At 58.4% G+C, this 23,250-nt stretch overlaps 1 protein-coding gene and 1 pseudogene across 1 annotated transcript in view; one reads left to right on the forward strand and one right to left on the reverse strand.

Annotated features, from left to right (window-relative positions):
- The window catches only part of CACNA1I (calcium voltage-gated channel subunit alpha1 I), a 110,791-nt gene that overhangs the window by 30,213 nt on the left and 57,328 nt on the right, over positions 1 to 23,250 (reverse strand). Inside the window, exons 7-17 of the mRNA XM_039863408.1 lie at positions 19,604 to 19,919; positions 18,485 to 18,577; positions 15,240 to 15,552; positions 12,355 to 12,776; positions 4,664 to 4,815; positions 3,890 to 4,075; positions 3,480 to 3,597; positions 2,664 to 2,819; positions 2,098 to 2,191; positions 1,254 to 1,456; positions 108 to 581 (exon numbers count right to left, since the gene is read on the reverse strand). Coding sequence (XP_039719342.1) covers positions 108 to 581; positions 1,254 to 1,456; positions 2,098 to 2,191; positions 2,664 to 2,819; positions 3,480 to 3,597; positions 3,890 to 4,075; positions 4,664 to 4,815; positions 12,355 to 12,776; positions 15,240 to 15,552; positions 18,485 to 18,577; positions 19,604 to 19,919 — 2,527 coding nt within the window. The remainder of the gene's footprint in view (positions 1 to 107; positions 582 to 1,253; positions 1,457 to 2,097; positions 2,192 to 2,663; positions 2,820 to 3,479; positions 3,598 to 3,889; positions 4,076 to 4,663; positions 4,816 to 12,354; positions 12,777 to 15,239; positions 15,553 to 18,484; positions 18,578 to 19,603; positions 19,920 to 23,250) is intronic.
- On the forward strand, positions 7,473 to 7,591 carry LOC120603072 (uncharacterized; annotated as a pseudogene).

The following is a 23,250-nucleotide window of genomic DNA, read 5'->3' on the forward strand; positions in this document are numbered from 1 at the left end:
CTTGTGCTCCTTAGTGGCGGCTGTGGCCCGGCCTTCCCGCTGCAGCCCCGCCCGTAGCCCCGCCCCCTTCTATCCTTGGCCCAGCCCCTAGAGCCCGCCCCACTCACGTAGTCGACCTCCTCCTCCTCGTCCTCCCCGTGGCCCCGGCGGTCATCCATCTTGGTGAAGACCTCCTTGGCGATGTTGGGCATCCTGCCGTTGCAGTCCTCGTGCCCGGGGGCCGGGCCTGCCACCCTCCAGGACGCCCGGGGGTGAGCGCCCACGGCTGGCCCCAGCTCAGCCAGGTCTACCGAGTCTCTGGTGTCGAGGGAGAGCGTCCGGCGGTGGTGGCGGTGACGGTGCGCCAAGGGAGGACCATGATGCGCGTGGTGGGCGTGCGGGGCGTGCAGGGGCGCGGCCCGTGGTGGCCCCTCGTCCCGGGCGCCCTCGCAGGCCCGGGCCCCGCCGCCGCGCTCCGCTGAGAGCAGGGATTCGTGCTCAGCCGTTGGCGGCTTGTGCTTGAGGCTGTTCCAGCTGGAGCGCCGGCTGGCCCAGGCCCCGCTGCGGCCCCACGGCCCGTAGTAGGAGCTCCGAGAGCTGGACTGGGAGGAAGCCCAGGGCTCAGGTCAAGGCCCGCCACACACTCCTGGCTGTGACTGAAGGCAGCCTGCATGCCTGCTGAGGGCCCTAAGAGGGCCGCCAGCCTGACCAGTGGGTGACAGAACCAGCTAGACAACAGGGATCCTCTCCGCACCCTGCCTCTCACTCCATCTGCATCCGTGGACCCGTGAGCGTGTCCACAGTGTGGTTCCATCTCCACCGACCACCTCACTTCCCTTGAGGAAGGCACAGCCAGTTAGGGCCATCTTCCTCTTTACAGGTAAGGAAACTGAGGCTCAGAGGGGGCTGTGACTTACTCATGGTCACTTAGAAGTGTCTGGCCGGATTCAAGCTCAGGTCTACCTGACCCCCAAGCCCAGCTATTTCCCCTACACACTGCTGTCAAGATAAAAACCCAAATCTCAACACCAGACCCACTGGCATCACTCATTCATTCATTCATTCATTCATTCGTCATTCTTTGTTGTCCTGTCCTGCTCTGATACTGGGAACTCAGAAATATAATAGACATCACCCCTGCCTGGTTCTGGCTGGACAGTCTGGTGCCCTAAGCCTGGGTACCGGTCTGAGGCTGAACTGGCAGGCACTTCCCAAAATCCCTCAGCACATACCCAGCAGGAAGTAGCCACCCAAAGCACCCCACAAGGACTCACCAGGGAGCGCTGGTCGTAGCTCGCCCTCCCCAGTGACATGACACTGCTCTTGCGAGAGCCCAGGGCCACCAGCATAGGGTCCGGCTGCAGCGAGAGGCGGGGGGCAGGTGCTGCAGCTCCAGCAAGGCCCAGATGTCCACCCAGTGGGAGATTGGGGTCCAGGTGCCCGTTGGGGGTCATGGGAATTGGGCAGAGCTTGGGATCTGGAGGAGTGAGATGGAGACAGGGAGGGGCAGACAGAAGGCCAGAACAAGAACAAAAGAAGACATGAGACAAAGAAACAGACATGAACTGTAACAGAAATGGAGAGTTCTTCTGGGGAGACCACCTCTACCAGGAAGTCTTCCAGGTTGGACCCCATCACATGTGCCTCCCGTCCTCCCTGCCTGCAGGGCTCTCGACTTTATTTTTGGGTAAGTGGACCCCTTGCCTTCTGTGCCCAGGGCCAGCCCTGAGCTTCACCTGGCATGGGAACCTCACTCCTGTGCCCACTGCGGGAAGCAAGGCAGAGACCGTCCAGCCCAGTTACTAAAGACACAACGTGGGTCGGAGAGGTTTGTTCTAAGCAGTCCAGTGGTGCCAAACAGGACCAGCACCCAGGCATCCTGAGGCCCAAGCTCTTCCCAACAGGCCATGCTGTGGGGAGGGGAGAGAGTGGGCTGCAGCTGCCCCTGTGGCTAAGATTCGGGGAGGCCATTTTTTGAAATTTAGCATTTCTTTCGATTATAAATGTAAGCAACAAACCACAGAGAATTAGCAGTCTTGGGGCCTGGGCTTGAGGGGAAGCCAGAGGCTGTGTGCTTTGCCCACTACGATCTCTGGGGAAGAGTCCTGGCCTGTTTACCTCCACCGGTGTCCAGGACCTCCTGGAGCTTGTCAAACTCCTCCATGTTGGATAAGCTCTGGTCCTCATCCGAATAGGAGCGATTGGCGTCACCCTGGGAGACCGTCCCTCACATTGGAATGCAAGTCAGCTCAGCCCTTCCCTCCCTCATGAACTTTTCAATGGGTGTTTTCACCTCCGTTTTACAAATGGGGAAACCGAGGCTCAGGAGGGGGAAGCGAGAAGCTAATGAGGACCTAGACCACAAATCCACATCTGCCTGACTGCAAGCATCCCCCCAAGAGCCTCAGAGAATGGGGGAGGCAGGATCCAGAATCCCAGATCTTGGGGACTTAAGAGTTTCAGAGATGGAGAAGCTTTGGGGTAAGGCAGGGATCCCAGATGCAGCCTCCATTTGCATGCTTCCTGTGATGGGAAGCTTACCACTTCACTGGCAACAACCCCTTCCTCTAGAGACTCGCCTACTAGATGTTTGAATTGCAGTCCTCCCCCCTCCAGACCCCCTCCCTCCACTCAATTTCATGCAGGCCCCATGGGGGTGCTTCCTCCACCAGGGCCACAGTCACCTCCGCCTGGAAGCCCTCCACCAGGATGGCCACCAGCAGGTTGAAGAGCACGTAGTTGCCAAAGGTCATGAGGGCAACAAAGTAGAGGGAGGCCCAGGGGGAGGTGGAGGCCATGCCGTTGTAGAGGACGACATTCCAGTCCTCCTGGGTGAGGATCTGCAGGGGGAGGGGCACACGGCTCAGCCCGGAACAGCCCCAGGTCCCAGCCCAGCCCAAGCACAGAGGGGACCCACTGGGTGGCACAGCCGTGGGCACACAGCTGCCCATGCACGCCTTCGGCATCTTCTCACAGGTGCTCGGGCACACCCAGGGACCTCAAGTAGCGGGGGGCATGCACCTGGTAGAGCCTCAGACCCTTGCTTGCTCACATACACACACCCACACACACACACACACTGCTCCACCCGCTGTCCCCAGCTTGTCCACCGCTTGGGCCAGTGTTGCACACTCCTGCCTTGACATCCCACCCCACACAAGCCCACCCTTCCTCCTCCTCCTGCTCCCTCTGCCCCCATCGCACTGTGTGTCACACTCATTCAACCATGCCCCCATTATACAGGAGAGACAGTCTCAGGGAAGGCTCCTATGTGCCCAAAGTCTCCAGGTGGGCGGTCCAGCTCCCAGAGCCAGTGCTAGCCGGCCTGTCCACATGCCCTGGACCTGCCCACTAGAGGCCAGAGTTCAGGGGCCTCCCTGTCAGGCCGCCCTCGCCTCTGGATTCTCTGAGGATGGGGGAACCTCCGAAAAGTGATCCTGGGTGGGGGGCCTGGGAGAATCCCCTTCTCCAGACACACAGGGACACATGCTACCACCCACCTGGAACACTGTGACAATGGCCCACAGCAGGGAGTCGAAGTTCTTCCTGTCCGGGACCGTGTCCCCTGTGTCCGTGCGGAGGCTGAATTTGCAGCCAAAGATGTGCATCCCGAGAATGCTGGGGAGGGATGGAGGTGGCTCGAGGGCCTCGCACACACCAAGCTCTTGCCCGCCCACCCGGCGTCATTCCCAGAACAACCCAGAAAGATGGGAGGGGGCCGCGCTGGTCCCATTTCACAGATGTGAACTCAGGCTCAGAGGGGAAGTACTGTCCCAGAGCCATGGGGGATTAAGTGATGGTGGCAGGATTCGCACACAGGTGCAGAGTGTGGTCTGGAGATCTCAACCAGCCACTGCTGCTACCTACTGCCGGCCATGAAGGCGTGGTCCCCAGGGTGGGCGGGGCTCACCTGAAGATGAAGATGAAGAGCATGAGCAGCATGCAGAAGGTGGCCACGTTGTCCATGGTCTTCATGAGCACCACCAGTTGGCGCCGCAGCGCCGGCATGAAGCGCACCAGCTTCAGCACCCGCAGCAGCCGGAAGGTCCGCAGCACCGACAGCCCACCGTCTGCCTGCCCCACGATCTCCCAGATGCTGCGTGCGGAGGGGTGGGGAGAGGCGAGAGGCAGGAGGCGTCAGCGGGATGCAGGGAGGTGAGACAGTGAGCTTCCATTCATCCATCCAACCAGTAATGTGTTTCGCGGGTCATTGCTGCTTGCTAAGCTGGGGGCTCTAAAGCTAGAGCCTGTGGGCCACCCTCCCCCGAGATGTCTGGAATTCAGGAGGCCCGCAAAGATCACTGAGCTCTTTGAGATTTCAGTATTTTTTTGATTATGAACGGGAACAACAAAATGCGGAGAATTAGCAGAGTTCCTGTGATCTTGGGGTTGATCGAAACCTCTGATATTTTTGCATCACGTGATGATGGATGCAGATATTTCTGAGTATAATTCATGCTCATCCCTTCTTTGGGATGACAGTAGTCACAGATCCACTGCTAGATCTCGCTATTTTGTGCATTGATCCAGAAGCGTGTCTATTGCTAAATCACACACATTTTTAAATATTTTGTTAACTGCGTTTCAGTGTGATTGGCTTCCTTTGGTCTCGTGTGCTTCACTTACTGGCCGGGTCAGTGCAGTAAGCCCCCTTCCCCCTGCTCTGCCTCCGGGCCCACGGCACCTGATGATGACGATGATGCTGTCGAAGATGTTGTAGGGGTTGCGCAGGTAGTCGAAGAGCCCGAAGGCGGCCAGTTTCAGGAGCATCTCCAGGGCGAACATGCTGGTGAAGACCACGTTGCAGATCTCCAGGACATTGGTCAGCTCCTCTGGCTGTGGGGCGTTGGGGCAGGGCGGGGCCGGTCAGGCAGAGGGCAGCCATGGATATACCCTCGGGACGCGCATCAGGTCTAGGACCCCAAAGAGGCGGTGAGGGCTGGCTCTGCCACCTGGCTGCATGGGCCGGCAGGTCAGTGTCCTCGCTGAAGGTCCCCTCTGTCCCTTGCACATTGTTCTGGAGAACCTTGCAACTCTCCTGCCTGGGGTCCTGAGAGGGCCACTGAGATGGTGGGACTCCCATGAGGCTGACCTTCCACAAATTTGGACATAGTGCTATTGCTGCACAAGGAGGGAGGCCTCACGGTCCCCACTTTACACATGAGGAAACTGAGGCTCAGAAGCCAGCCGGAGGTCACATGATACAAAGCAAAATGAGAAGGCAGACCAGTGGTTGCCAGACACTCCCTGTTGACCATGACCTTAACCCTTTCAGTGAGCACTCGCCATGTGCAGGATCTGTTCTCTGCACTTTATGGGCACCACTTCCCTAGTCCCTCATAAGGCCCATTCCACAGATTCAGAGAAGGCCAGTCCCCTGCCTGAGGCTACAGAGCTACTAAGGGGCAGAGCCAGGACTAGAACCCAGGCAACCTGGCTCTGGGGCTCCCGCCCTTAACCCCTTCCTGGGCAGACCTCCCTACTCAGCCCTTCCCGCTCCCCCATGCCCCTACTCCCCAGCAACAGCCATCTCAGGATTGTGGGGGCTGGAGACCACCAAGCCCTGTGAAGGAAGGATGGAGACCATGCACCTACTGTGTGCCACAACGACTCTTAATTCACTCAAGCACCCTGGTCAGAACTTCACCCACTTCTTAGAAGAGGACACCGAGGCCCAGAGAAATTAATGGTTAAAGTCACCAGCTGGTCACTGGCCCCAGAGCCACCTTTGGCTTCCGGAGCTGTTTACCTCCTGGTTTTTAGCAGCAGGTGACACCCCTGAAACGAGATCGTCTGAGCAACCCTGGGATATAAAACAGGCCACACTGGGGGCAGGGTTCCAGGTCCACCCCACCCCTCCTCAGCCTCAGTTTCCTCACCCATAAAATAAGGGGCGCGGGGGGGAGAGGGTGAGATGACATTCGTTCCAAACCTCTCTGCTAAGAGCCATACCAGGCCCCAGATCCTCTCTTCCTTCCATGACCCTCTGGGATTGGTGAAATGTCTGATTTCTGCTCACCATGGAGTCAGGTTGCTCCCGCCTGAATCACAGACAGGTAAAGGGACCATTTGATAGGCCTGAGCATGCGGTCATGCTGAACTTGACACCCAGCACGATTACTGATGCCTCGGACAACCTGTGAGGCTGTGGTAGCCACAGCCATCTCCATTTTACAGATGAGAAAACTGAGGCTCAAAAACGTGGACAGACTCACTCAGGGCCACCCAGCAGGGGTATGGCAGAGCCAGGCACTGAAACAAGGCAGACTGCAGTCTGCTCTCCATCACACACGCCGACCCCCTGCCTGAACTCATGCGCTCGTCCATTCTCTCCTTCATTCACCGGAGCATGCATTCCACAGGGCTTCCAAGCGTCCGCTAGCTGCTGGCTTGTGCTACCCAGGGCAGCCAGTGTCGTGAGTCAGGACACACTCTCTGTCCCTAAGAAGCACAGGCTTCAGTGGTAAAGCCCAGCGCGCAAGTTAACAAACCAGTCAGAGCGGGCTAAAAACAGTAGAAAGTCCACGGTAGTTTGGGGAACGGTGATAGCGGAGTCGGGAGCAGCTTCCTGGAGGAAGTGACATCTCAGCAGAGCCCTCAAGGCTGAGAGGGAGAGCAGGCGACAGAGAAAAGAGGAGAAGGTGTCCAGACAGTGACCAGCCAAGCAAGGGCTGGAGACGGGAGGGCTGTCACCTAGCCTCAGCCTAGCCCCTCCACCCAGACACAGGATACCTCGGGGGCCTGACTTTGATTCCATTTAGGTTAAAAGGAGAATGGAAAAAAAGAACCACCCAACCGCCCGCTTCCCGCCTGGTGCCCGGGAAATCTAATAAAACTGCCAACTCCTCTCAAGCTCAGATGAAAGGAAAAGTCCCCATTTCTATCTGTAATTACATTTGACTCACAAAATGGTCCTGAAAGAGGAGCGAGACCCTGAGACGGGGCCCCTCGGTGGGGAGGGGCGGGGAACCCGCATCCCTGGCTGAGTCCAGGGCCCAGATGCTGCTCAAAGCCACTGATTTCCCTGCCCAATCAAAATGACGTCTGGGAGATGAAAAATGTGGACGCCGACAGTCCATAATGGCAGATCACCCGCTCTGGGCCACACGTGCTGCACACACACTCCGCCCGCAATCGATGCGCGGAGCCTCCACTCTCGGAAAGGTCACCCGCTCGCTTCCCTCCCCCCTCGCAACAGCTGTTTCTCTCGTCAAGTGCACACCTGTTAATCTTTTTCTAATGGACCATCCATCACTCCTGTGAGCATTTTTTCTGGGAGAGAGACAGTGAGTGGGAGAGAAAGAGAGAGACACACAGACAAATATAGACACAGCAAGTGAGAGACCAAGGGGGAGGTATGTGGAGAGGGACAGGGCAGCCATAAGAGAGATGGACAGCCAGACAAATACAGACACCAGGAGTGAGAGGCAAAGGCAGGGTGTGGAGAGACAAGACAGAGGGAGAAAAACACAGGTAAAAATACACGATGAAGGGTCGACGGCCACGCCGCCCTGAACACGCCCGATCTCGTCTGACCTCGGAAGCCAAGCAGAGTTGGGCCTGGTTACTACTCAGACGGGAGACCACCTAGGAAAATCGGGTGCTGTCGGCTTTAAAAAACAAGGACCAAGATCGTGACACTGTGGGACTCACAGTCAGAGCCAGGAAGTAAGAGAGAACAGGCAGGGCAGAGAGACAGACAGACAGAGGCTGCGAATGGAGCAGCTGGAGATGGCAAAGGGCAGAAAACCCAGGTCAAGCCAGAGGCAGGCGGGTAGAGGGCGGGTGAGGAGGGGCTGCAATCTGGAAGTGAGGCCAGAGCAAAGGGAGAGGGAGCAGGAGCAGGGCCAGCTCATCCCTGTGCGACGCCAGGCTTGAGAGGCACCAGGCAGCCCAGCCTCTGGCCACTTCTGCAAGGGTAGGTGAGGGCCCTGTGGCGCAGAGGTCTAAACTGTCCCCAGGAATCCTCGAGCCCAGCACCGTCCCCATGATAATAACGGCAGCTGGTGTTGTCTCCCACGTGCCAGGCGGTGCACTTTCCACGAGTTGTCTCACCTAAGCTTCAAACATTACCCTATGGCATCCCCACTTACACACAGGGGACCTGAGGCTGCCTAGGTCCATGGCCAAGTGACTGCCTAGGGCCATGGCCAGCCACTGGCGGAATCAGATCTCAAACCCAGGTCTCTCCCCCTGGTCCACCCCACCCCCATGGCCCAGGCACCTTCACCAGCCCTGGTTTTCTGACTTGAGGCTCCAGTTCAGTGCAGACACGTTACTGCCCTGCTTACAAGCTTTCCATGGCTCCCCACTGCCATGAGGATAAAGCCAGCCTCAAGACCCTTCATGGATGAACAGCTCCCCCAGTCTCCTGGGCTGTCTGCCCTGTGTGCACAGCCTCTTTGAGGACTCAGGGTCCTTTGGGTGGACGCCTATGCTCCGAGTCCTTGCTCCTGTCCCTCCTCTATCTCACTGATGAAATCCTAATCGCCCTTCAGAATCCATCACCAGTGCCACTCCCTCCATGAAGCCTTCCCTGACTGCAGCCCATGTTGGTATCTCTTTCCCCTAAACCCCCAATATCAGGCACTAAGTCACCCCATCCTCCTCCTCCCAGGGTCACCCCAGACCAGGGTCACCCCAGACCAAGGTCAGCAGTGACTTGGGGGCTGCTAAAGTGAGAATAAAGCCTGCCTTGACCCATCCACTGATCTGGCGGCTTGAATTCAGTGCCCTGGGAGCTGGGGCCAGTGGACAAGCCCCAGCCTGGGTCATCCCTGTACCCCTGCCCTGCTGCCTATTCAGCTCGATTCTCTGTTTTTCGTTGTCTAAGCTGGTGACCATCCTCCAACTCCAGGACAGCCTTGCCCAGCTCTGGAGGGGTCCTGTGCCTGGGTGAATGACTGATGGGAGAGGGAAAAACGGAGACAGAGACTGTTCCCAGGAGCGGTGTCTCCGGTCCCGCCTCCCGTCCACTTCGTGGAACCTCCAATTCAACCTCAGCACCCCAAAGCCCGGCTCTGACAACTGCTCACCCTGTCACCTGGGGCAAGCCGTTCTACCTCACTGAGCCTCAGTTTCCCCATCTTTCCAGTGGGAATAAGACACTCGCCCTGCCTGCCCCACGGGGCTGCCATGAGGATCACACCAGCAGGAAATGTGAGGACGCGTGACAGCAGATGATTGATGGGGGGGCTGGCACCCACGCAGACCCCACCTCAGTTATGGACCGTTCTGGGCCCATTCTCCTCCCAGGTGCAGACTTCAGCATCATCTGATCACCTTGTGGGTCACAAACCTCCTGCCTGGTTGACCTTCCCTTTAACCTGTCACTCCTCCCAGGCCAGCCCCTGCAACGATTGTCATCTGTGGGACCTGGTGACACTCACTCATGATTTTGGCAGCAGTGACCACCTAAAGGCCACGGGCGCCCAACATCTCACCTCTCATTCGAGCATCATGACCGGGGCAGCAGGGGTGGGGGGTGGCCCCCCACTTTACAGATGGAATAGAGAAGCAGGGCCCAGGCTGTGCCCCGCCTCCCACTGTGGCCACACCAAGCTCCCTTCCTGGAGGGTGGGCAGCTGGGCCGTGGTGGGGCCCCCAGCATGTCTTCCCTCCAAGGTCAGCACCCCTGCAGGAGAGGGGTTATGCATCCCTGCTTTCTCCCCCTGCTCCTCCCCTTCTCTCCCTGCCCCCTTGAGGCCCCAGGCCACCTTTCTCTGTAGGGGACACCTCTCTCTGCAGGTGCCACTCAGACAGGGCAGCTCAAAATAAACACCGGGGTGGATAGTTTCCTGCAGAGCAATGTCTGGGAGTCAGGGGAGATGGAGCAAAAATACCGGCAGCCCGCAAGCAGGCCCTGCACGGAGCTCAGCCGAACAATGGCTGCCACTCCGAGGTGCTTTAAAAAGAACATTTTAAAAATTCTCCCTCCCCCTCACTTTTTCTTCAATTTTTTGAGGCTCCAGACAGCAGATGGTAAACTCACCCCAAAAGTGGTGGCGTAAGGCTCTAAGAAAAGATTCAAAAATAATTCCGAAGTAGTGAGCACCTACTATGTGCCAGACTTCTTAATGCATTGCTCCCTTCCAGCCACTCTGTGAGGAGGAGGCTTTGAGGACTCAGTATCCAGGCCTGACGTTTAGTAGGTGCTCAGTAAACAGGAGCTTGTGAGGAGAAGGGCACAAAGTTAGGGCACCTGCTCGGTAGATAAGGAAACTGGAGTGGATGCTAAGAAGGGACAGGAGACTGACCAGTGCGAACGGCCTCCCTAGCCCGGGGGGTGGTGGCACCCAGGGGTGCCTGTGATGCCAGAGAGAAGAGGCTCTACCATATTTGAGGCTGGAAAGCTTGCTCAGGCAGGATATGGCAGGAGGGAGGAGGCAGAGGCTAGGCAGGGAGAGCCTGCAGGCTGGGGTAGGGCCCACGGCCTGGCCTGGGGCTGGGGCCGGCAGGCGAAGGAAGAGACTGGAGCCAGAGGACAGAGCTGGCCCGGCCACTGTGCTGCCTTGGAGGGGCAGCTGAGAAGACAGAGACCAGTAGGACACTGGCAAACAGGCCTCTGAAGAATAATCCTAATTTACAGCATATGCCAATTTCCATGGTGTAAACACTCCCACCCTGGCCGATTTCAAGCTATCGACTGATCTCAACCGACAGCCTTGAAGAATTCCTCAGCGTTAGAGAATTGCTCTCGCAAGCTGGTTCCAGCAAGCCACTGGCGGGGACGGTGCCCCGGCCCTGGTGTAGCAGGACTGTGACAGGCCCCCTCGGTACCGCTCCACTCAGAAACTAGAGCCAGCACCCCAACCGCACCTGTTCCCTGTGGGACCTTCCCCAGGGACGCTGGCCGCCTGCAGGCCAGGACCACGCAAAGGCCACCAGGCTGGACCCCAGTTAAGTGGGTTCCGGACCGCCCGTCTCGCCAGCTTTACCCTGCAGAAAGCCTTCCCCCAGCCCTCCTCCGCCCTCCCCAGAGACCTTTTTAATTAAGCCAGAACGGCTGGCAAACCAGCAGCTCCAAACAGTGTCGCGCAGCCCCAGGGGCCGCATTTAAGTAAATTGAATGGGGCCTGTGCCTGGCGAACTAATGAAGAGGGAAATGAGAGCGTGGCCCACCGCGGGGTGCAGGGCGGGTCTTCCACAGAGAGAGGGCCGCGGGGAAGCAAAGGGGTCTCCAAATCCTGAACGCCGCGAGGCGTCGGTCCTGCCTCGGGAAGCTGGGGGTCCACGTCTAGCCCTTGGCTGGCCATGGCACTTTGGGCCAGTGACATCCCCTCCCTGGGCCTCAGGGTCTCCAGATGCCAAATGGGGTGTTATCACAGGGCTGGGGTGCAGGTTACGGGAGGAAACCTGCCTAGGGGCTGGGGGACAGAAAACAGTGTTTTTCTAAATGGAGCCAGGGCTGGACTTGTCACCCATGCTATCACCTGGGTGTGGCCTACAAACGGGGGACATCTGTGCTAACCCCACACAGCCCTCCATCCTATGTCCCTACACATAGGCGCCTCTGTTCTTGTATGCGACCTCCCCATGCTTCTGCCACCTCCCAGAAGCCATCCCCCCTTCCATGTGCTATCCTTCCTTGGGGACCCTTTCTCTGAACTCCTCTTACCTCTGAACCCCCAGCTGTACCCCTGATGGCTCAAGGAGTCTGGGACACTCCACTGAATTCAGCCAACACCCCCTGCACCCCCTGCATGCAGAGCTGAGGACAGAAGCAACGGCAGGGGTGGCGGAGGGGGGAGATGGGAGGCAGGCTTTGCCAGGCAACCACGGGGCCACCCTCAGGGCCTGCGGGGAGAGTGGGTGAGTGGGAGCATCAGGGACAGGAGGATGTCCCGCGGCCGAAGGCACGTTGTGGACGGAGCATGAAGAGACTCGAATATCAGGGGAAAGGCCCGAGTTTTGTGCCAAGGGCAATGGGAAGCTGCGGCGGGCTGTGGGCAGGGGCGAGCCCCACCTCTGGAAACATCACTCCAGCTGCTCTGGGGAGAATGGACAGGTGGGCTCATGAGGAGAGGCAATGAGTGAAAGTTGGAGTCGGCAGGGACCGGCGGGAGATGGGCCACGGGTGCCCAGGTGTAATGTTGGGCTGCGTAGGTGTACGCAGACCCGGCTCTCCCTGGGTCTCGCCCCAAGTCGTCCGGTCCTAGCTCTGCTTCACTCATTCGGCCATTCGGCAGATACCTGAGCCCCTCTGTCCTGGGCTGGGCACTAAGGCCGCATGGAGGAAGTGGACCCGGGCTTGGTCAGTGGGGGAAACAGACACGCAGAGGGTGTTCGACACACCCGGGCTGGGTGTGGCTGGCTCGGGCGCCCCAGCCCTCCCGCACCGCGCCCGGCCCACGCCCCGCTGCCCACCCCACTGGCCTGCTCGTGGTGCTCGATGCCCATGCTGACGGTGTTGACCAGGATGGCCATCATGATGCCCCGGTTGAAGTACTTGCTGTCCACGATGCCTCGCAGCTTGGCTCGCGTCTCCCGCCACACGTCCCCACACAGCCGGGAAGCCCCGTCCGCCTGCTCCTCCTCGTCCTCCTTCCCCAGCCCCGAGGAGGCCCCATCCTCGCTGCTCCGGACCCCGTCCCCATCAGCCTCGTCCTCGCCACCGCCTGAGCCCCCTGAGCCAGAGCCCTCCTGGCCTGAGTCGGTGCTGCCCAGGCCTGACGGCCGCCGGCCTGCCTCTCGCAGGCAGCGGGGGCAGCTGGCGGGGTCGGAGGCCAGCATGGCAGAGATGGGCTGCACCAGCGTGTGGGGCGTTGGGTCCAAGGAGCTATGTCTCGGGCACAGCTCTGAAAAGCAAACAGAGGGCAGGGTCAGTGCCTCAGGTCACACTCAGGGGTCTGGAAGGAGGCAGCACCCATCCATAGCAGGCCCTGGCCTAACCTTGGCACATAAGCCCTCTGTGCTCAGGTTCCTGTGGCCCCAGGCTCTGTCTGGAACACAGTAGCCCCACCCAGAGGCTGAGTGGCCTGCAGTTCCTGAGGTTCTTGGGCTGTGTTTTCCCCCATGCAAAAGTGGGGACCGGGAGCGCCCACCACGCAGGGCTGTGGGGTTTCTACTGGTTAATACGCATGACATGCTTGGGGCACATGTGCACGTTAACTGTCCTTGCTTCATTCCTTCCCGGCCTGTGGGCCTGGGTCAGTCACCGAACAGATTCTCCAGAACCCCAGCCCCTCCCTACCGTCCTGCTTGCTGAGGGCTGTGGAGTTTGGAAAATGGCTGAGGAGTTGCTTCTGAGAGAACAGGGGGTACGGAGGGTGACCGTCCCTCAGAGGAAGCCGAGGTGGTCTCAGCGTTCCTCAGTTCTGCCTGAGCCCAGAGCCCATGACCCAGAGAGGGAAAGAGACAAGGAGCCCCAGCCCTCACTCCAGCAGGCAGCGGGGGCAGCTGGCGGGGTCGGAGGCCAGCATGACAGAGAGGGGCTGCACCAGCGTGTGGGGCGTTGGGTCCAAGGAGCACAAGCCGAGAGTCAGGGGGAGCGGGCAGGAGGGGCCCCCGGGGTGACAGGGGCGGGGCAGGAGCTTTCACCCCTTCTCTGCTGGGGAGGGTGTCAGAAGCCTGGGCCAGGCTCGGACCCGGGTTACATGATCTGTAAACCATTTCAAAGGGAAGTCAGAGAGGAGCTCTCTGAGCGGTTTGGTTTCTTCTTTTATGTTTGTCTCTATTTTCCTAGAATAAACACGTTTTACTTTGTGCGAGCAAAAAAAAAAAAAAATTAATGTTAAAGGGAAAGAAACACAGGTAACGCCTATCCTCATTCCCACACCTGCCTCTAAACATCCCTCAGCCCCTCAGCGCCCTGGACAAGACCTCGACCTCGGGAGCCGGGGCCGGGTGGCCGAAGCCCACTCAGCCCTAGAACAGGGCAAAGTGCTTCTTCCGCCCAACACCCCACTACCCTTACTGGGGCCGGGCTCCCTGACACTTGTTTCCCGGGGACCGTCCCCACGCAGGTCCCCTGCAGAGGGTGGTGGGCAGCAGCAGGAAGCTCCTGCATAAACACCCCTCCCCGAATCGCCCAGGAACACCGGGTGCCAGCCTTGCCCAGAGCCCAGTTTCCTCCTCTAACCGCCGCCCCCCCCGCCCCCACCCCCCCGCACCGTCTGGGTGCTGGGCCAGCCCACCGACCACCTGGAGCCTCGTCCCAGACCATGCCTGGAAGGCTGGTGCCCAGGACGGGTGGGTGGGTGGCAGCTCTGAGCATGAATTCTCCAGCTTGCCTCCCAAGAATCTCAGATCCCCAGAACGTGAGAGCTGCGGGAGCAGGGCCTGGGGAGGCTGACCCCACTGCGCGTGGCCTTGCTCTCCGTTTTCAGGGGGAAACTGAGGCCCACAATGGGGCCTGGGCTGTCCCGGTCACACACCTGAGCCTGCTCTGGGGCACAGTCCTGACACCTGCTGACTTCCTTCTTGGCAGAGACTGGGTCGGACCGAGCCCGGGGGGTGGGCCGCCTCTCACAGCACGTGCCCCCTCCCGAGGGAGGGACCCGTTTCTCCCTGGGGCGGCTCTGCAGAGCCCGAAACTGACATCCCAACGCTGAGTCTCTGGCACTGACACACTGTGTGACCTAAAGGGACGCCCTTCATCTCTTTGGACCTTCGTTTCCCATCTGGGGGCAGTATTGCTCACTGTGCCCCCTCTCCAGTCTGTTTTCCAGGACGGATGAGGAAACTAATGCAGAGCCCTTCGTGAGCCTGAAGTGCTAACTCTCAGAAACGACCTGTGACGGTGACAGGCCAGCGAGTGGAGAAATGAGCCCGAGGCAGGAGATCAGAGGAGCACAGCGTCCGCCTCGCGGGGCGGGCCGGGCCCCTGCCTTGCAGGTGGCTGAGCGTCACCGTTCCTGTGCGCTAGCAAGCATGTGGTGACCCCAGGAACCCGTGCATGAGGCGAGGCCGGCTGTCATGGGAGGGAATTTTAGAGTGTCACACGACCGAAGACGTAGGATTGATCATGTCTTCAAGTGCGGATCCCCAGGGGGAAGGGCACACACTGGATTGGGGGCCACTCTTCTGGCGGGGGTGAGGGGGCGCTGCCTCCCCTGAGCCCAGGGCCAGCCCAGGCACTGGCAGGCAGGTGGTCGGAAAGCGGGAGGAATGAGGGGTGCAGACTGGAGCTCCCGGGGGAGACCGGGCTTCTCAACCTGCCCGTGCTGGGGAGACAGGGGGACAGGCTCGGAGGCCCCCGTCGGAGGCACACGAGGCCCCCGCGGAGCACCCTGGAGGCCACGGGAGGCAGGGCCACTTACTGAAGTGCCTGGGCTCCTTGGCTTGGGGCGCGGGCTTGGCGGAGGTGGGGGCCCCTGGGCCCAAGGCCTGGCGCCGGCTCTGCAGGGCCTGGTAGAGGCCCAGGGCGCGGCGCTTGGCCTTGCGCAGGATGTGGCAGACGTACTGGAAGATCTCCTCGTAGCAGTCGCCGGGCTCGGCGTAGCTGGCCACCGTGCTGGACGACAGGAAGCGCTGCCGCTGCTCCAGCATCAGCCGGTGCTCCCGCTGCTTGGTCTCCGAGAACTGGGTCGCTATGACAACGAGGCACAGGTTGATCATGAAGAAGGATCCCACCTGTGACCAACGGGAGGAGAGGACAGGGATGGGGACGGAGGGGTCGGAGGGGTCGGAGGGTCAGCGTGGGGGGAAGCCATGGAAGTTGGGGCGGGGCAGTGGGAGACATGGAGAGACGAGGAGACAGAGGCAGAGCGAGCGGAGGGTAGAGGCAAACCAAGACCGGAGGAGGGCAGGACACAGATGAGACACAAAACAGGGAAAGGACAGAGTGGGCGGCAGACGGCCAGAGACGGCCAGGGGCACAGAGAGACAAGAACGAGGAGAGACACCGAGAAAAAGGGAGACGGGCTCAGAGAAGGCAGAAGCAGAGACAGTGACGGGGCGGGGGAGACGGGGAGACGGGAGGAGAGGAGGGCCCGGAGAGACAGAGAGGCACGCACGGGTGGGGAGGGAAGAGAGCGCTGAGGCCCGGCTGCAGGAGGAGGCCAGGGCCCAGGACCGGTGGCCCAGGCAGCTCCCCGGGCCCCACTGGGCCCAGCTTCCAAGCTCACGCCCCTCAGAGCCCTGGCCTTTAGCCACGGCTGCCCTCTCGCCTGGGACATCAGTGCTGAGGCCAAGGAGGGAGGCACAGCCCCTCCCAGGCTGTCCAGACCCTGAGTCCCACCCTCTCTGGCCTTGCCTTTGGCCCCAGCCGGGTGTGACTTTATCTGGGCTTGGCTGGGGTGGTGGGGAGGGGCTACCCAGTTAGTGCTAGGAGTCCTGTCACCTCCAGTCTGTGGGTCCAGCTCCAGGGGCCACCACAGGCAGAAGAGCCCCTCCTGCCCTGAAGTCCAGAAGGCATGCCCCTCCCCTGCATTCGCTAAGCCTTTGAACCGGGCTCAGACACCTGCCCGGGAGTCCGTGGGTAGCTTTGCACCCTCCTCCAGGCTGCCCACCAGGAGGTTCCTGCAGGCTGCAGCCCCAGTCAGTGATTCGCCCTTCCCTCCTCTCCCCTACCGCATGGCTGGAGAGCTGGGGTTCTGGGACTGGGGTGGGGGCTTCCAGGCCCAGAGGACTCTGGGAAAATTCCCAGGTAAGAAAATTCTCAGTCATTTCCTAGTGATCCGCCCTGCACCAGGCCCGTGTGCGGGCCGCAGACCCCGCCCTCCAGCAACTCACACCTGCCAGTCTTCTTCACAACCTGCTCTGCAGCTGCTGCCCCTGGGGGGCCCAGGCAGCTCCCCATCCCCTCTGGACCTCCATTTCCCCATTTGTAAAATGAAAGGCTTGGGCAAGACAAGCTTAGGACTTTTCCAGTCAGAGGGAGCACTGAGGGTTTGGGGCTGAGGGCTGAGCACCCCTCACCGGTTGTATGGCCCAAGCCGGGCACCTCACCTCTCTGGGGCTCGGGGCGCTCATCTGAGGAGTGAGCAGGTGACCCTACATGGCCAGACTCGGGAGGGTAAGTGACAGTATGATCGCTCAGGCTCTGCTGTCTGGTCTGCCGCTGGGCCCCATTTCACTATGAGCTCCGCAGCTATTACTGACCCCAGACTCCAGTCCCTAACTCCATCGGGAGGGGCAGACAGAGCATTCTCCAGCCTCTCTCTGGAATTCTAGGCTTCTCTAGCAACCCATTATTCACTGTCCCCTTTTCTGGAGGCTTCTGTTTGCTTCAGGGTCTCCAGAGCACCCCTGCCCAGATGGCTCTTCCTCGGCACCACCCCCGCCCCCACCCCACGACCTCCCACACACTTCTAGCCTTTAAGGCTCAATTCTGGTGTCACCTCCTCCGGGAGCCTCCGCTCCTCCCATCCTTCCTCTGAGCTGGGTTAGGGGCCTCCTTGGGCTCCCTCAGCCTCTTGGGTGTCATGGCTCCCAAGATGCTGTCTGGTCACTGTCTGCTGTAGCCCATCTTCCCCTGTGAGACTGTGTGGTCCTCAGGGGCCGGGGGTGGGAGGTGGTGCCCAGCCCGACTCACAGCATCAGCTTCCCTGATGGTGTTGGGGAGTGACTGATCCAGTGGATGGATGGCGATGCTGAACAAAGCCTGGGTCCCCCCGCTTTTATCTGGTGTGTTTTCTTTTGGGTCCAATGCCCCAGCCTCCCCAGGAAGGCATCAGAGCAAAGCCAAACAGCAGGAATGTCTCAGGTCACCTGCCAGCTTGTCCTAAACCCCTAGGTCACATCCCGCCATCGCAGGATGGAGTATTGCCCTCAAGAGCCAAGCGCGCCCTCTCCTACCACCGGGAAGCCAGAGAATCCAGCTCACCGCAGCAGGGAGCCAGCACCGAGTCTCCCAAGACCGAATCACCTTGACATTTGGGGACTGTGTGGGGACTATGGCTGCGGCTGCAGTCAGGCATGACATGGCAGATTAGTTCACTCTGGGGAGACTGTGTGGGGGAAGGCAAGACGGGCTGGCCGGGAAGGGGGCCATGTTCTTGAGGCACATGGAGCCCCGCTTCGGTCTCCAGGTCACCCCCACAAAGCAGAGCTGCCTGAGAGGTAGGAGTCCCTCCCGGAGTTTCAGGGAGCTCCACCAGGACACAGTAGGCTCGGTCTCCTCTCCAAACCCTGCTCGGGAAGCAGCCCAGGCCTTTGTTTTCAAAGCATCTCATCTTCCCACCCCAGAAAAGAGGGATGAGCCAGAGCCCTGGAGAGGCTTCCATCGGGGGCTGCGCCGGGCGCAGGTCATAAAAAGCATGTATTGTCAGGGACTACGAGGCAGAGGAACAGGAGCAGGAACCACGGGGTGGACTCAAATGCCAGAAATGAGAAATGAAGACAATCGGAAGTGATGGATCCTTCCGGCAGCCACCCTTGACAGGTCCCTTCCATAAACCACTGCGGAGCTGCATTTTTAAAATTGCCCCTCCTGCTCTCTCCCACCCAGCTCTCTTGGCTGTGAAGGGCTCCCTGGGGACTCCCAAAGACTCCCCCAGCACCCATCCTCCGGTCCATGGGTCCTTGAGCTTGCCCAGAGAGCCCCAGCTTCCCTGACACTTACTATGATAAGCAGGATAAAATAGATGAAGTTGTAGAAGGAGTGAGCATCCATCACGTAGTACATGATCTCCACCCAGCCTTCCAGAGTGATTACCTGCAGCAGCGGGAGACAGCGCCTGAGCTGGGCTGAAGGCGGCGCCCCAGACAGAGGGCCTACTGTGTGCCAGGGCACTTTACACACACTACCTCTCATGCGGGGCAGCCATCCTCATACCCATTACATAGGTGAGGAAATTGAGGTTCAGAGATGTTAGGGCACCTGCCCAATGTCACACAGCCAGGAAGTGGAACGGGGACTTGACCTGGTCCCTCTCGCTCTGGAGCCCACCCCCTTTCCACTCCACCGCACCCAGGCCAGAGGGCGGGAGGCAGGAGTCCCTGGGCTCCAGCTCCAGCTCATCAGCCAGGCCACTCTCTGAACCTTGGCTTCTTCTCTTCAGTGCCCGGGGCCAGCAGAGCCCACCTAGCAGGGCTGGTGACCGTCCCCAGACGCTCCTTCCTGAGAGGGAAGTGGAGCAGCCTTGGGCAAGAAACACAGGGTCCTCCGCCCCTTCTTGTTTCCTTCTGGCAAAGGCACAAAGCAGGAGCCCCTGGGCGGCCCACCCACCTTCTCTGGCCAGAGGGTCCCAGAACGCAGATGCTGAGCTGTGATCGCATCACGCATCACGCCCGGGAGCTCTGAGTTCTGCGCTCCTGCCACTCCCAGCGGCCACCTCCGTAAGGCCCTCCCGCCACCACCCTCTGCTCCTGCCCCGTTCTTCCTTCTGAGACAGTGGGACGGTGACCCTTGCCGAACACTCGCTACGCACTGGGCTGACGGCTATGCTCATGGCATCTGGTTCATTCTTCTCAGCCATGCAAGGTGGGGAGACACAGAGACATCAAGCAGCACATCCAAGGTCCTGCGGCCCTTTCTTTGAACCTCAGTTGCTCTGTCTGTGATGTGGGCGTGATCATGCCCGTTGTGCCAGCAAGCTGGGCAGATTTCAACGGAACAGGGGGCAAATGCCTAGCACAGAGCCCTGTCTGCGAAGCTGCTCACTCCGCCCTCCCCGCCTCACCGCATCCCCAGCCCCACAAAGACCGGCAGGGGCCTGGTACCCAGCCTGCGTGGCCGCACCTGGAAGATGACAATCCAGGCATAGCCGATGTTGTCGAAGTTGATGGCGCCTTTGTGGGGGTTGGCGCTGCCCGTCCGGCACACGTTGTAGTATCGGTTCCAGTTGACACAGAGACCGCTGGCGTTGAGGTCCTGGCGCCCCGCCCCGAAGTCATAGACATCGTCCTTGGACAGGCAGCACTCGCGGCCCTGCTCCTTGAGCGGGGGGATCTCGTGGCAGCCCATGATGCCGTTGTCCCCCGACAGGGAGCAGATGAAGGGCATCTCGTCGTCATCCTCTGGCTGGTAGTAGGGAGGCAGGGCCACATCCCCTTGTCTGTCCACGGGTGATGGTGGGCAAAAGGAGAAGGGGACAGGTCACTGTCATTGCCTCCAGGCCTTTGCATGTCCTGTTCCCGCTGCCTGGGACGCCTTTCCCCACCACCGCTCTGGTCACAAAAGCACCCACTGACCTACTGTGGTCTCTCCCCACCTTTCCTGAGGGGGCTTTCCCAGGATCAAGCAGGGCTGATCCTGGGCCCCCTGTGTCCAGACTGTGCCCCGCACACACCCCTGCTGTTGCTCCTAGGACACATGCAGCTAACTCCCCTGGGAAGCTGGGCTCTTCTAGAACAAGGACTGGGTCTCAGCATCCCTAGTCCCCACACACTGTTTGGTCAGCACAGAGTAGGTGCTCAATAAACAAATACTGAATTGCACCGATCTACCCTTCCCATCTATGGGACCTCGGACTGGTCACGTCCTCTCTCTGGGCCTCGATTTCCTCATCTGTAAAAGATGACGATCACTGCCCTGCCCTCCCGCAGGGTTCATCTAGGACTCACTACAATCCCCATCAAAATCCCAGCGTGGTTTTGCCTGTGGAACCTGGCCGGATGGTTCTAGGATTCATCTGGATGAGAGAACGGTCAAAACAATTTTTTAAAAGAAAAAAGACGGACAGAGTCCCGTCCCACGAGAGAAAAAAATACTCTACAACTATGATTACTAGTACCGTGTGGAACTGTAACAGGAGCAGAAAGATACATGGGACACCACAGAGCACAGGGACAAACCCACGCGTAAAAGAGGGTTTGGTATATTATGGAGACGCCTTTCCAGACCCATGGGGAACAGAAGGACCAGACAATAAATGGTGTCGGTACAATTGCTACCCATTAGGAAAATAATAAAGATAGATCCCTACCTCCCACCATAAACACAAATAAACTTTCTGCAGACTTGTTATCAAGAGAAAAGAGGAATGTAAATTTCTCATTATTAATTGTTTCTATTGATGTCATATTGAAAGTAATACTATTATGGATACGTGAGGTTAAGTGACATATAAAATTTTAAAAAACAAACTTCTGGTGGGTTATGAAGCACAAATGTGACAAACATAACCACACGACTATCACCAGAAAGTAGGGAATATTTTTGTTAACTCAGGATAAGACACACAAAATTCAAATTCTACAAAGGAAAACGTCAAGACTGACTCTATACAAATGTAAAACTTCTATGCGACAAAAGGCAGCATACGAACTAACAAGACAAGTAACAAATTGGAGTAAAGCAGAGGGAGGTAAATTTTTCTGAAAAAGGGCCAGATAGAAAATAGTTTTTTCAGACCACATGATCTCTGTGCCAATTACTTAATTTCGCCATTGTAACATGAAAACAATCACAGGAAACAGGTAAACAGGTGAGCATGTCTATGTTCCAATAAAACTTTATTTACAAAAACAGTCCAGAGTTTGCTATCCCCTGGGATAAAGTATTTGCAACATATAAAATAGATAAAAGATAAATACCTAGAGCATATTAAAATCTGCTATAAAAAAAAAAAACATGAAGGGGGAAGAAAAAAGGACAAAAAGTAAGAACAAAAAATTCACAGAAGAAATAAAAATAGCCAGTATATAAGAAGAGATGCTCAACTCCCTAATAACAGGGAAATGCAAACAAAAATAACGCTCACATCATTTTACATCCATCCCGGGCACTGTAAGATTCCCTGGGAAGACATACGCTGGTGACCAGGAGAAGCAGGTGTCCCCTCTCCTGCTGCCCCAGGCCCTACGTCAGGGCCAACCTCTTCTGAATGACTGACACAAATGTAGGTCCCCCTCCCTCAGGCTAAACTTCACTAAGCTGCACATGCGATAGTTATGCCCGCTACTAAATGTAATTTATATCTTAACCAAAAAAAAGGTATAAAAATACGTACATTCACCTTGGCTGGCAATTACGAGTCTAGCCATCGATCGCACGTGCTCACAAAGATTGCATGTATACACCACGCGCCCTGTAGCCTTGTATGTAAAAGCAAAAACCTGGAAACCACGCAAGATCCATCAGTAGGGCCTGGCTAGATGAACCGTGATTCATCCATAGAATGAGAAACACTGATGTGAAAACACTCTCAAGACACCTTGCGAAAGCAATTCGCATTTTTAAAACCTGCGGGGCGTGAACGGTCGTGCGTGTGCATGTTAATGCCTAGACGGAATCTAAAGGAAGGGGCCAGGCCCTTTGCAGAGGACAACAGACCTGCTCAGGTTCCAGGCCCTGCCACTCCTAACGGGCGACCTTGTCCTGACCCTGTGCTCATAGAGAACCTTCGAGCCCACCATTTGGGGTCTCTCCGTGGGCTTACAGCGCCTGAAGGGATGCTGTGAGCTCACTCCCTGGGCAGTCACAGCAGGCTCCGGATTCAGGGGACCCCGGGTTCTGATTCTAGCTCTGACTTTGCCAAACTCACTCTGCAGCAGGATTCCCCTCTCTTAGCCTCAGTTTCCTGGTCTCTACATGAGATCGAAAGTGAAGCATTACCTCCAGCACGCCTGCCACACAGGAGCACGAAACAAGCCTGGAGACACCCAACGACCAAGTAAATAAACTCACAAGTAAGGCCATTTCAGACAGAGAGAGTGCCGAGAAGAAAAGCAAGCAGGATCATGCAAGAGTGTCTGGGGGAGTGGGTGGTGAGGGAAGACCACCAGGAGGAGGTGATGGACTGAGCTAGGACAATGGGAATGGGGTGGCTAGGAGAAGATCCATGTGGGACAGAGGGCCTGATGTGTCCCAAACTCCCAAAGCTAAGATGGAGAGCTCATGCCTGCACACTGCACACCCCTTTCTTCAAAGGCCAGACCAGGAGAAGCAGGTGCCTCCTCTCCAGCTGCAGCAAGCCGTGCCTCGGGGCTGAATGATTGACTCAAGTGTATGGCCCCCTCCCCCCATACACAAGGTCCCACTGTTCCCCAGAATCCCTTCCACAACCTTCGCCCAGCTTCGTCTCCACAACGGCCAGTCAGGCCATGAGGGAGAAAGCTCAGCCCACCCCTATGCAGTGTCCCCAGGCCTCATGCAGCCACGCCCGGGCCATGAAAGTCACTCAGCGGTGGCATCTGTGACCAGCTCCCAGCCTGGGCTCTCCCAGAAGGCAGGAGCTCCATCCTCGGCTGCGTCCTCAGCACTGAGCACTGAACACGGGCTTGGTGAGAGCAAGCCCGTGCACTTGGGTGCATTTGTCGAATGAAAAGATGAATGGAAGTGCTCCCTGAGTCTGTGTCCCCGGGGCCTGGCACACAGCGGCATGCACTAACGCATCTGACAATGACAGTACACTCGTGTGCACAAACATCTGTACGTACACCCGA

This window comes from Pteropus medius, unplaced genomic scaffold, assembly GCF_902729225.1.
Source record: "Pteropus medius unplaced genomic scaffold, Ma_sr-lr_union100, whole genome shotgun sequence".
In the NCBI taxonomy this organism is placed as follows: domain Eukaryota; kingdom Metazoa; phylum Chordata; class Mammalia; order Chiroptera; family Pteropodidae; genus Pteropus; species Pteropus medius.